Raw genomic sequence first — 14369 nt, 5'->3', positions numbered from 1 at the left:
CTGCTTTTACACTTGATCTTAGCCAAAAGGCCGAGAAGCGATTTGTTCTGCTTTTATTACATAAAACTTGTGTTGAATTTGAGTAGTTTAACACCCTCTTTTTGTTCAGTTGATTGACCACATGCTCTTATAGTTGTTGCATGTCTGAATATCTGACCAGTTCTTCCTATTTTTGTATTGTCTTTTAGACTCTTATGAACAATTTTTAGGATTTTTATGAATATCCATAGGATTTTTCTTTGGCCCCTGTAGCTAAGAACACAAAGTATCCTTTCATTTATTCAAGTTATTTTATACTTTCCTGTGACATTTTAATGTTTTCTTAATAAACATCTTATATAAAACACTTTGCAGTTCCATAAATCTTTGTTTAGGAATGAGAGCTGACACTCAGAGTTTTCTTTAAGGATTGAATTGTGAATCCCAAACTGTATTTAGGTACTTGTAGGTACTGGCATTTTTCTATTAAATGGATTTTATTTCCTGGGTTGGAGAGATGACTATATCAATCCAGTTCCTTCTGTGGCAGGCAGCATGTGGCCCAAAGCTTGGGTCCCTAGCACCTTGAGAATGCATGCTGGGGAGACGGAGGCAGCAGATCCCTAAAGCTCATTGGCCAGTCAGTCTAGTTAGCATGTAAGACCTAAGTTCAGTGAAAGACCCAAATACGGAGAAAGATACTGCACATCAACCCCTCACCTCCACACACATAGACACAAACACATTATAAACGCATACTGAAAAAAATTAAAAAGTATTTTATTTTTGTATTGTTTTAAATGTACTAAAGGTATTTATACTTTTCTATAAATTATGAGTGGTTTGTTAATTTACATTTTTATAACAGATCTTAATTTTTTTTTTTTTAGTTAATTTTGTCTTCTAAAGATGATGAAATCATTGAATATCAGCAAATGTTACAGAGTCTGAGAGGGAAACTTAAAAATGCCCAACTTGATGCAGACAAAAGTAACATTATGGCTCTGAAACAGGTAAAACCTTCCCAAGGTTTGTAATATCAGGAAATGATGCTACAGTCTCAGCTGACTTATCTGCTTATCCGTGGGCCTGGTCGACTTCCATTACTGTGTGTGTAACAAGCTTTGAAGTTTCTCATACATATCTAATGGGGGAGGCAAAACTAGAATTAAGTTTAGAGAGAGTATAACACTTTAGAATAGAGTTATTTTGCTTTTTCATATTATTATTTATTGTCAGTTTGGAGTTACTTAGTATCTATTCAAAAGCTATAGCTTTTAAAATACCTTGCTTCTTACTAATGTTTATTATTGTGTCTCTTATGCCTAAACTACTAAGTGAACTAAGTGTGCTTATATAGTGAGTGTGCTACTTAAAAATTGTTTTTAGCAAAACAAACTCATTCAGAAAACCCCTTGCACTTCTGTTGTATGTGTTCTTTCAGTGAAGTGCTAAGATAGACATTTGAGAATGAGGGCAGTGATGAGGACCTTGTTTTGCAGTGGGGTGTAGAAGGCACAGAAGCCTGACTGGGTAGAACAAAAGAACAGAGCAAACAAACAGAGAGAGTACCAAAGATATGGTTCAATGGATGACTAGCAAAAATACCGTATCAGGAGCTATAAAAGCCATGGATATTAAGGAGTTCTAGAATAAAATTTTCCATCTTTAAATACTCACATGAGAACAGTTGTGTTGGCTGTTTGAGGAATACATAAGAAACTTTCTCAGGTCTGGTAGGTGGCCAAGTGGGTAAAGACACTTAATGTCCTTCCTGACAACCTTAGTTTAGTCTCTGGAACCCACAGGGTGAAAGAAGTTGTCACCTGACCCCACACATCTGCCTACACATGAACACACAAATAAATAAATGTAATAAAAAAATGTTTAAAAGAAACAATTTGTCCACCAGGAAGTGTGTTCTCTTATTTATTACAAAAAAGTATGTCCATATTAATGAATATTTGCTATTTCAAAATATTTTATAGGGTATCCAGGAGCGAGACAGTCAAATTAAGATGCTTACTGAACAAGTAGAACAGTATACGAAAGAAATGGAAAAAAATACTTTTATTATTGAAGATTTGAAAAGTGAACTCCAAAAAGACAAAGGTATCTTAATATTTTATAAGTAAAAGGCTTGCATATATTGTGTTTCAAGTGACTTTCTACATTTCAAATGATATTCCCCTTTCCTGTTACCCCTTCACAATCCCCCCATCCCATCACCCCTCTTCCCCCTCCCCTTTGCCTCTATGAGGGTTCTCCGCCACCCACTCACCCACTCCTGCCTCTGAATCCGTGGGAAAGAGGAACTAGAGAAGAAACAGAAAATCTATTCTTCAAAAGGGTAGTAAAACAAACTAGGTAGCAGCCTGAGGAGAAAGAAAGGTTAAAAATGTTTTTAAAGTTTAGAAGAAATAACGAATTTTGGTTGATTAATGGAAAGACTCCATTGGTGAAGCAGAGGAGAAGGAGACATCTGGAAGTTCAGGCTGGCAGTGCATCCAGCTGAAAATCTATTTTACTATTAATAGTGGTTGAAAGAAACGTTAATTATTATCACCACTAAATATTTTCTGTCACAGAGATGCATCCTCTGTAAAGTGGACTTTTATAACCTTTTTAAAATTTTATTTTTATTTTTTTTATAACCCATATCCTTCTAGTTAAGTAACTGTAATCAGCTCTACTTTTTAGTTGATTTTTTTTTTTTTTTTTTTGGTTCAAATGACTTTAGTAAAAACTGCAGTGCCTACATCCCCCAGTTGCCATACGTTGGTTTTCTTAATAAAACCAAAAGAGCGCATTGGTCTTACAATGAATAAACACCTAAGAAGCTTTTGTGCCTTATTGTTGCTGTCCCTTTCTGGGAACAGCAGATTCATAAGGAGTACTCAATTCAGTTCATTCATGATTTCTTTTTTCACACTGTAGGTACTTCAAACATTTATCAGCAGACTCATTATATGAAAATTCACTCAAAAGTACAAATTTTAGAAGAGAAAACAAAAGAGGCCGAGAGAACAGCTGAGCTGGCTGAGGCTGATGCCAGGGAGAAGGACAAAGAACTGGTTGAGGCTCTGAAAAGATTAAAAGATTATGAATCTGTAAGTATTTTTATCTTGTCAATCAGAGAGCTTAAAGTTATTCCTGACACCAAGCTTGTTCTGGGGCTCTTACTGTGTTCCATGAAGAAAACATTCTATATCGATTCATTTTAAACTATTCAAACTTCAAAGCATTTGTTTTATGTCAAGAGAATTGTTTCCAAACCTTTTTTTTCCTTTTTAAAAAGTTTATTTTATTATTTTTTTTCTTTTAAGTTTGAAATTATTTCATCATTTTTCCCTTCTCTTTCTTTTCTCCAAACTATCCACACATAACCCTCCTCACTTTTATTGCTTCCTTTTTCATTAATTATTGTTTCATATATATATATATATATATATATATATATATATACACATGTATTTTATATATGTATATATGTATTATATATTTATAATATAATGAACTCAGGATGTATATGTTAGAATACCTTTTATTTGCCAGAGGCAGTTGTGTTCTCAGAGGCTCACTGCCCCTGTCTTCTAACCTAGGCCTAGTCCTGGAAGTTTCTAGCCTCTGTACAACCTTCTCTAGGCCTAGAATGTTTTCTGCCTTTGAGACTTGACTGTTGAAAAAGCTCACTCCTCCCTAGCTCTTTCTGACCTCTCAACTCAGCTGTTCTGGCTCAAATTCCTCTCCAAGCTAACTGATTCAATCTGGCTTCTCTCTTGTCCTTGGCCTCAAACTATCTTTGGCAATATCTAATCTGGTTCCATCTCATTTTCTGGCTTGTTCTGTCTTCATCTATGTCTGACTTATTATCTCTCTGCAACCTGTCTCTGTACTATTGTCCCATTAAAAACTGCCTCATCTCTGTCTTTGTGCTATTGTCTCTTAAGAAGCATCTCTTTCCTCTCTCTTCTCCTGAGAGTTGGGCATATCCTATTCTGTAAACTCCATCTCTGATTCATCACTTGTTCTGCCACTCAGGTAGACATCACTTCCAAACATGGGTGCTTCCTTCTACAAATAAACTTTGCCCTCATGGTTTGGCATTAAAGTTATTGTCCTAGGGTGTGTCTGTATTCCAGCCAGAGGGATTAAAGGTATATGCTAATGGTTGAGCCACACCACAACTAGAAACAGGTTTTTTCAATAAATATACAATCTTGGGGTTCACAGTGTGATCAAATATCCTGTAACATATAGAATTACTTGTATGTATTTATTGGATATTGGATAACCAAATGTGCTTTTTCACTAGAGAAGACTTTTTCTGCTCACTTTGTGAATTGTTCTGTGTAGTTCTCTGTGTAGGGCTGAGGTACTGTGGGCTCCTACTGCAAAGAGAAAGAGCATTACCCTATCTGTAGGTATAAGGACAAATGTTTCCATTGTTGGTGGGATCATGCTGACTTAGTGAAGTAGTAGCTGTGGGCCCTACAGTAACCATGACTCAATTAGCACTGAGTAGTTTCCTTAGGAAACTACTGTCATGTTGGTCAGTGAGGTTCATAAGTGGCAGAGGTAGGTAGGGTTTGTTAGTTGTGTCCCACCTTTTCAAGCTTGCATGGTGCCTTCTGGTACCTTGAAAGCTAGTCCTCAGGGAAGAGGCTTAAGAATTCAGTTCCAACTTGAACTCTCTAGGCCCTGTTCCTGAAATCCTTGTGTCTTCAGTAATTGGGACTTACCTTCTACCTCTGAGGGTCAATCGGGGCAATAGCAGTAAGCTGTATGTTTTCAGAATCTTTTAGACAACCTTGGCTAGCAACTCAAAAAAAGGCATCTCATGTCTGGTATTGGGTTTTTGTTACATGATCTTTGGCTCTTGGAGGGATTGTTGTCAGTATAGATGAGAAAAGTTTATTTAAACCATATATATATTTATTTATACACAGAATTAGAATTGGTATAAGGTTGTTTTTATTTTCATATAAACCGCCAATCACGTGATTCTTTATGGCTTTTCAGACAGCATTATTGCTTTTTACCCTCCTTTCTCCTCCATCTGTCTTTATTTCCCCGTTAAACCTTTTGATGAAGTGTTTTGTTCAGACAAGCAGCTCAGGTGAGGTATCAGGATTAAACCCTTGTATCTCTGTCCTTTGTGCCTGCATGGAGGTATGACTATGACTATCTTGATGAACTTGTGATGGCATGCCTTTGGTGCCTACAATATCTGTATCAACGGACTCTACTTGGACTTTTCATATTTTTAAGTTGAGTTATCAGGCAGCTAAGTATACATTCTGATTGGTATGCTGTATCTCTACCTTTATGTCTATCTCTACCTACTCAGTGTTCAATTTGTAATATGCTGAGTCACATTGCCTTTGGGTCAGATGTTTATATTCTGCCCTCTTTACTAGATTTGGTTTATAGACGCACAGTGAAAGATTAGTATGTGCTATTTTTATTTTTTATGCATCAGTTATAAAAGTCTGCCATATAAAATACAGGTATAGGTAAGTTTACCCATCACCTTAATAAAAAAAGGTAAACCCATACATTTGATTTGTTTATTCAAATAAATTATATTGAAGTTAGATGGGTTATTTTTCAGGGAGTATATGGCTTAGAAGATGCTGTTATCGAAATAAAGAATTATAAAGCCCAAATTAAAATAAGAGATGGAGAGATCGAAGTGTTGACCAAGGAAATCAATAAGCTTGAGATGAAGATCAATGATGTCCTTGATGAAAACGAAGCCCTTAGAGAGCGGGCTGGTAAGGAGTTTTCTGAGACACTGCTTTGTCCTCAGCCCTGATTTTCAAGTCCTCTTTGTTTTCTTTGGGTTGGTTTTACTTTTGTAGGGACGTGGCCCTATTCCTCAAGCAAAGAATGTGCACACATTCTGCTTATGTGCTCTCCCTTCCTGCCCTGTACTTCCCCTTCAGCTCTTACCTTAGATTTGTTTAGTTTTTTCTAGCAGTTGGTGCTATTTTTGCCCAAATAAATGTTTCTATAAAAGCACTTAAACAAAAGTGGAGATACTCTGACAGAAGTGGGTTTGGGGCCCGATGGTTGATAAGGAACATGGCTTTCAATGACCCAGTAAGCCTTCAGTAATGATCGAATGGTGAAAGTGCATTGCGTTATGCTGCATATAAGAGAACAATTGGTTTTCTGCAATAAGAAACAACTGTATGAATTGTTAGTTTACAGAATGGTCTTTTGAGAACATTTAAAAGTCCTTTGTAGAACTTTTGAGGACATATAAACACATTATAAACTGCTTATGTTTTCTTGAGTATTTTAGGAATTCCGTTTATTCTAAGATGTAATTTCCAAATATAACATGGGGATTTATATACTTTTAAAATTAGGGATGAATTATTTAATACTACTACTTTACATGGTAAGTTATAACTAAAGTGTCTGGTCTAAATTGCTTCTTTAAAATGACTGATTTATATAGTGATTCAGTGTCCTCGCTGGCTATCAATTAGTGCTTTCCTAGAATTAAACTAACAACCAAGGAAATCTTTGTATAGAAGAAAAATGAATACTTTATATTGAGTATTTATTTCTGAAACAATTTAACTAGAATTTAGGATTATACTAGGTGTTTAAGCTAGATTTCTGACTGACATAACTAGTCTAGTCCCAGTTAGAAATGTAGAAGTATGTGTGGATAACTTCTGACCTATCTAGACCGCTGGCACAAACACCATGTTTATTTCTTGTCTTTTAATATCCAAAGTCTGATGGGTTTAGCTTTTAATATCCAAAGTCTGATGTACAACTATTTAGACTGTCTTGATACTTGATTTTTACCTCCTAGTTATTTATGAATCAGGAAATATAATGGAGGAGTCTGGTTAGCTGAGAGGATTAAATCAATAACAACATGATTAGTAATAATAATTGCTATTTGACAAGTATTACTCTAAGCATTTGATTTAGTCTAATCATATTATTAAATGTCATCTCTATATTAAGTTTCAAGTGAGCATTGAGTTGTTTACTTAGTGACAGGCTTTCTTAGGTAATGAATTGTAGTACCTTTGCAGCATCCCCATATGTGTTCCTTAGGACTTTCATAATTAGTTAACATTTAGCTTTCTTGTAGTATAACTGTCTAGACATCTTGAATAAAAAGTCTCTATGTTTCAAATGATAATGAATACTACTTATTTCATGTTCTGTGAAGATTTTGTCATTCATTTGCAAGTTTTTAAATTTGTAATTATTTGCTTTCTATTTCAGGCCTTGAACCCAAGACAATGATTGATTTGACTGAATTTAGAAATAGCAAACGCTTAAAGCAGCAGCAGTACAGAGCTGAGAACCAGGTTCTTTTGAAAGAGGCAAGTGATGCTCGCTCAGTTGATGAGTTTCTTATCTGAACTAAGGAGAACTACTAATAACTCATGCTTTGCAGATCGAAAGTCTAGAGGAGGAGCGGCTTGACTTAAAAAGAAAAATTCGTCAAATGGCTCAAGAAAGAGGCAAAAGGAGCGCAGCCTCAGGTATTCTTGGTTCTCCCGCCCTTGGAAAGAGTCACGCAGAAAGCAAGCGTCTGCATTTGGTGTGGTCTGTGTGTCGAGGGTGACTGCTCTGTTGCCGTGCATGTGGTCTCACAGAAGAAATAACTGGGTATAATTGAGTGTGATCCTGAATCTGAAACACTTAAAAAATTTAGATTCGAATTGTGGACTTTTGAAAAATTCCGTGTACACTCTGTTCCCTACCTTGTTATGATGAATATCTTAAAACAGTAATTTTTATATTGCTGTATTTCATCCTTAGAATGCTTCTTTGTTTTCAAAGCTGTATATTGGAAGTGCTTAAATGAAATTTTATTAAAATTTACTGGAATTTTTCAGTAATCTTATATTAACATTCATTGTTTACCTTCCTTTTAAAAGGACAGTGTGATCTTTATAACAGCCATTGCAGTTCACTTTTTGAGAATCATATATAGAAACTTCCTTCATATATATATGTTTGCCTGCTCTATTTGTGCCAGTGCCCGCAGAAGCCAGAAAAACGCACTGGATTCCCTGGAGCTGGAGTTACATGCAGTTGTGAGCTGCTTGGTGTGGGTGCTGGGAACTAAACTTGGGTCCTCTGAAAGAGCGTTATACACATTTAAAAATTAAAATACAGAGATTATTTTCTCACCCTCCTTCACCTCCCATGTCTCATCCCACCTCCATCCTGTGTATGTGTGTGTGTGTGTGTGTGTGTGTGTGTGTGTGTGTGTATATGTGTATGTGTGTGTGTGTATATAAATAAAACTACTGAATCCATTAGTGTTGGGCTTATATGCTTGTTGTTAGGGCTGACACTTGGCGTTGGTATACTGGGTAGATGACTTATCTAAGGGGAAGACAAATTCTCCCTCTCTCAGCATTTTTCAATTTCCTGGAACTTTTCATCTAGTGTTGAGGCCCCGTGTGATTTTCCCTGTCCATGTTACTATATTAAGTGGCATTTTCATTATTCAGGTCTTGTTTAAACTGCTGTGCTATTGCAGTTTCACGGATGTAACTTCTATGTCATATATAAAGAACTCAATCTTTGCACAGACATCCTGGTCCTCTGGCTCTTAAAATATTTCTGCCCCCTTTTCTGCCATGTTATGTGAGCCTCAGTATTAGGTGAAACCCTAGTATTAGGAATCTTGTCTAGCATGTATAGAACCTGCACAAGGTCACTTGCCAGCAGCACAAAAATAAAGTAAAATGTAAATATATACAATAAAAATTTATGACTTTTAATTTAATTCTTTATATTTTTAAAATGTCTTACTACTTATTAATGGGTACTTTAAAATTAATACAGAATAAAATGATAAAGATGATATAATTCAAATTATTCCCTTATTGATATAGCTTATTAAAAGTAAACTAGATCAAAGTTATATTGGCTGCTTGTTGGTCAAGGATTTTAAAAGTATTAAACTATTTTTTTGCATTACAACTTTATTCTTATATTAGAATAAAGGAAAGTTATTATTTTTGTTGTTGTTGCTTCTTATTTATTTCTTTCATTTTGTAGGATTAACCATTGACGACTTGAACTTACCTGAAACCTTTTCTCATGAAAATAAAATAGGAGAAAGAAAACTAAATTTTATGAGCCTCAATAATATGAATGAAACACAATCAAAGGTAAATAAAACAGTAATGCTCTGACTTAAAAAGAAGGAAAAATGCAAGCAGTTGGGTATTTTTCTTCACTTAATCTCATTTAGCACTTCTGCCCCCTTAGGTTGTTAAATAATATTTTTTTTTTTTTAAGATTTATTTATTTATTATATGTAAGTACACTGTAGCTGTCTTCAGACATTCCAGAAGAGGGCGCCAGATCTTGTTACGGATGGTTGTGGGCCACCATGTGGTTGCTGGGATTTGAACTCAGGACCTTTGGAAGAACAGTCGGGTGCTCTTACCTGCTGAGCCACCTCACCAGCCCCTAAATAATAATTTTTGCTTGCTTAAATAGAATGGTGATCAGAAGATTGATTAATGAGACAATATTTACTTTGCATACAGATTAAGAGTTCAGCTAAAACAGAGCTGCTGCATAGGAGACCATCATTCAGTGTTCTACAGTCAGATCAAAGTGAGGCAGAGGAGAACATGGCCACACGATCCTTATCAAGAATGCTGTCTGGAATCCATCAAAGTGTAGGCAGTGCAGGGGACCCTATTGTCTCTTTAACGAGATGCTCCTCATTTATGCAAGTGAAAGACAGCAATGCAATTCCAGAAGCTATAACAATAAGGGAGATTTTTAAAGCACCATGTCTACGATCTTTGAGAAACCTAGAATCGTTAGTCAGTACCTTCAGTAAGGACAGCAGTGAAGAACTGAGTGAATACTTATACTCTCTCTCTGATGACCATATGAAGAGAGGGTCAGGAAACCATCGAGGTCTAGAGAAAACCAGGTTCCTACAGAAGAGCAGTTCATCTTTTCAAGCGTCACCAGCAGCTGCAGAATTAATGCGGAAATTATCACATAGGCAGAGCTCTGCAGTGTTTCCTCAACAGTCATATGACCATGATGTGGATGAAGGAACATCAGAAGATAACCAGGTCTATTCTCAAAAAAAGTATGCTGATCTCAGTTTGAAAGACGATAAAAGACAAAGTGAATCACCCTCACAAACTGAGATGTTGAGAAGTAAGATCCAAGTTAATCTTTCAGATCTTGTGCCCATTGCTGCACAATCCAAACCATCTCTGATACACCCCCTTGAAAATCTTATAGGGCAGCTACAGCACGAGACAGTATTCCTTAGATCTCAGGTGAGCTTTCTTTCCAAGTAAATTCATGCAATTCCTGTGTTATTATTATTACTATTATTATTAACCGGAGTTCTCTAAAAAATTCTGGAAAGATATCTTTTTACTTACACATTAACACTCATGTATAACAAATCTATACTTTAAAAAAAATCTAAAATTGCAGTATATTTGCATTAAATTTGTTGACTCCCCTTATTAATATAGTAAATATTTCTTTAGAATGAAACCATAGTTCAGGATTTACTGATCCAAGAAGAGCAGAGTAGAAATGCAGAATTAGAACTTGACCATTAGAGAAGCCAGGCAGAACAGGTAGTGTAAAGCTCGACCTTCAGAGCAATATAGTTGACACCAAAGACAGAAAACCCCTGTACATCTCTCTGTGCCCTGCCATGGGGACTGTGGGTGGAAGAGGTGGTAGAAACATTTCCATCTCTTTTTCGACCTCTGGATTTTATAACTGCTGTGCCTCTCTAGCTTGTTTTCTGGTGGGCTAAACTTGAATCAATAAAGCATTGTTTTAACTTGAAACCTGCTTACTACTGAGATATAACATTTTTATTTTCTTTGTTCAGAATGAGTTTCTTTCAAGAGAATTGGTTGAAAAGGAAAAAGATTTAGAAAGAAGTAGGACAGTAATTGCTAAATTCCAGAATAAATGTAAGTCACTCTTATGTCTTTCTTATCTGCTCCTGTTTTTTAAATCTTTATTTACCTTTATAATATATAGCTCAGTCTATGTTACTTAGCTTTGTAGTTTACATTGCTATGTTTATTGTTATAGAATATTTCCAGTTTTTATGAAAATATAGAAACATTTAAAGATTTTTGATAGGACAGAGCTATGCCATATCTGTATTTATATATATTAGTTTTTTATTTATATATATTTGCATATGTATATTACTGAAACAGGTGAGGTGTTTAATTCAGCATTTATATTGAATTTATAGTTGAATTTTTATTTCCATGTTTGTTTTTCAATTTTTTCCCATTTGAAATCTGTCATGAACATGAAATAATATGCTGTAGAAAAGACCTATTCATTTAATGTGAAAAAATTATAATTACAGTAAAAGAATTAGTTGAAGAAAATAAGCAACTTGAAGAAGGTATGAAAGAAATTTTGCAAGCTATTAAGGACATGCCAAAGGATTCTGATGTGAAAGGAGGTGAAACATCTTTAATCATCCCGAGTCTTGAAAGACTGGTTAATGTAAGTTATGTTTTCATGTTATGTCTGCCTTCAGCTAACCCATCTCCTGTATTGGTTTCATTTTGATGCTGTGATAAAATACTCAGTTAAAAAGCAACATAAGAAAAAGGACAAATTATATATTCCAGGTATAGCCTGTTATGGTAGGCAAATGTAGACAGCAGATGCCAGTTATGGCTGCTCATCACTGTGTCCACAGACTGGCCGACTGATGCTTCTACTTGATAGATAAGTGAGGATGTGGACATGGAAGGAGTCAGAGTTATTTGCTCAGCTAATAAGCTGGCTCATGAGTGCTAATCATTTTCTAATCTATAAATATTTACTAAAAGCTATTTATTTTAATGAAGTAATCACTGTGTGAAAAATACGCTAAACTTAAATTTTATAAATATTACTTCATAAGAAATGTAAATAGCATTTTATTAGACATTGCAGTGAGCATGGAAAGATGATTAGTTATTTAAAGGCCTATTTTTCTTCACTATGATTTTACTGTTTTTCATTGCATTTATAATACATAATATAAATATACAAGGCTATGGAATCAAAGAATGCAGAAGGAATCTTTGATGCCAGCTTGCATCTAAAAGCCCAAGTTGACCAACTTACAGGAAGGAATGAAGAATTAAGGCAAGAACTCAGGGAATCTCGGAAAGAGGCTGTAAATTATTCACAGCAGTTGGTAAAAGCAAACTTAAAGGTAAACATTTTATTAAATATAAGAAAATATTAAACCTGTGACTGTATTTTAAATAGGAAACTTCTTAACAACACTTTTATGAGGGGAAGATGTCCTTTGAGTTCTTTCAACCCTAAGACCACAATTTTTTAAAGAGATTTTGAAAATGTTTCTGGTCTTTGATAATTTCATATGGTATATTTTGATCATATCCTCCCTTCTCGGATCCTTCTTAAGTTCATATTTGTTCTCCATCTCAAAACAACCACCTACAATAAACAAAGGCAAACCATGGAATCTGATTTGGGATAGCCGACTAGCTGTTGAGCATGGTGCTTGCCCTGGGGAAAACAGATTTTGTTTTTCTCTCTCCTGGTAGCTACCAATTAGAAATAGCTTTTTCGCTAGGGGTGGGACTTTGTGACCACATCCTTTCCTCTGTGCTGGGCTTTTGTCAGGCTCTTCTTGTGCAGATATGGAGTGTGCTCTTACAACTGTCTCGCTGAGTTCTTACATGCATGTGCCCTGCTGAGTCTGCAAACGCTGTGTCCTTGGAACCATCCAAAACCACGGCTCCTTATGACCTTTCTACCCACACACCCTTCCACACAGAGCCTTGAGCTCTGGCTCCACTGAACATCCTAGCGACTCTCACCCTCCGCACATTGTTTTTTAAGAAGTTATGTGGAAAAATAAGTTCCTTGTACTATAAAAGAGAATGGGACAGCTCTAAATCTAATTTTAGGCATTCCTAAGACAAATTAAGACTTAATTTAGTTGACTCATGTCAGTATAAGTTGCTACGTTGTATTTTTCCTAAATGTGATAATCATTCCTGGATTGTTTCCAGATTGATCACCTTGAGAAGGAAACTGACCTTCTACGTCAATCTGCAGGCTCCAATGTAGTTTACAAAGGCATAGACTTACCCGATGGGATAGCACCATCCAGTGCCTATATCATCAATTCTCAGAATGAATATTTAATACATCTTTTGCAGGTACTGAACATCTTTGTCTTAATGACTGTTTTGATAGTATGTTTCTGAATTTAGCCTATTAATTTTTTTGAATTCTTAGAATAAACAAATAGATTGTTAGTAGATAGTCAGCTGGACTAATATAAATAAAGAAGTTTATTCCATTTGCCTACATATAAAATATGTTCATGATTTTCATTCACTTGTGTGTTATTCATTTGAAATATAGACGGACATGAAGAATTATAGACAGTCAATATGAAGTAGACGAGTATTTGTGTTTATTGCTGCTTAGAAAAGTGAGAGAACGAAATGCTAAGGTTTGGTGCTGTTCGGTGGGTGCTGTTCTTAGAATTGTCTCTTTTTGTGTTAATCACAAGAAAAGTTGCAAGTAAACTTGACCTCCACCTACCCTTTCCTGTGTAAACTGCTAGCTGATAGGGTACTCACTCTATTATACTACTTGCCCTGTACTTGCTTTACTGTTTGCTAGCTATATAATGGGATTAAAAGGAGCTGATGAGGTTTTTTTCAAATTTTCATTTACACTTTAATATTTACAACATCACCAACCCTATTATTGTACTTAGAAAAATCTATTCAAAACCTACAAAATACACTTGTAATTGTAAGCTTCCCTGTTTCCTACTGCTAGATTACCAATTGGTCTGATACTTGAGTTATACTTATCATTTCTTGGATTTATATTTGGGCATGACATTAGTCTTGTCTTTATTTGAATATGTGTGCTACTCAAGTCAGATATGGGTAACTTTAATGACATAGCAAAACATTTCTTTAAAATGCATCTTAGACCACTACTCTGAAGTACATGAAAATATTAATGATTTATTTTCATACATTATAGGGATACCATCAACAAATAATGGCAACCTGCTATTGTCACACTTTATCTAGGATTTGTGGTTTTTATTTTTATTTAAAAAAAAAAATTGGGGACCAGCAAGATGTCTCAGTATGTAAAGGCACCTGGTGCCAGCCAGCCTTTAATAACCTTTGTGTTCAATCACTGGAACCACATGGTGGAAGGAAAGGTTAAACTCCACAAGTGTTCATCTGACCTCTAAATATGCACTGTGCATACACTGCATGCAAACAAATGATTACAGTATAAACCACCATTTTACCATATCTAAAGAGAAATAGGCAAAATTTTAGTAGTGGCACAGTAGTATATGT

At 35.3% G+C, this 14369-nt stretch overlaps 1 protein-coding gene across 1 annotated transcript in view; it reads left to right on the top strand.

Moving 5' to 3' along the window:
* The window catches only part of Cep290 (centrosomal protein 290), an 85825-nt gene that overhangs the window by 11928 nt on the left and 59528 nt on the right, over positions 1-14369 (top strand). The window contains exons 11-21 of the mRNA XM_029542288.1: positions 870-992; positions 1968-2091; positions 2917-3089; positions 5594-5756; positions 7240-7340; positions 7415-7502; positions 9037-9149; positions 10868-10952; positions 11366-11508; positions 12047-12211; positions 13041-13190. Of these exons, the coding sequence (XP_029398148.1) occupies positions 870-992; positions 1968-2091; positions 2917-3089; positions 5594-5756; positions 7240-7340; positions 7415-7502; positions 9037-9149; positions 10868-10952; positions 11366-11508; positions 12047-12211; positions 13041-13190 (1428 nt within the window). The remainder of the gene's footprint in view (positions 1-869; positions 993-1967; positions 2092-2916; positions 3090-5593; positions 5757-7239; positions 7341-7414; positions 7503-9036; positions 9150-10867; positions 10953-11365; positions 11509-12046; positions 12212-13040; positions 13191-14369) is intronic.

This window comes from Mus pahari, chromosome 9 (assembly GCF_900095145.1).
Source record: "Mus pahari chromosome 9, PAHARI_EIJ_v1.1, whole genome shotgun sequence".
In the NCBI taxonomy this organism is placed as follows: domain Eukaryota; kingdom Metazoa; phylum Chordata; class Mammalia; order Rodentia; family Muridae; genus Mus; species Mus pahari.
This window is presented reverse-complemented; position numbering and strand designations above follow the sequence as displayed.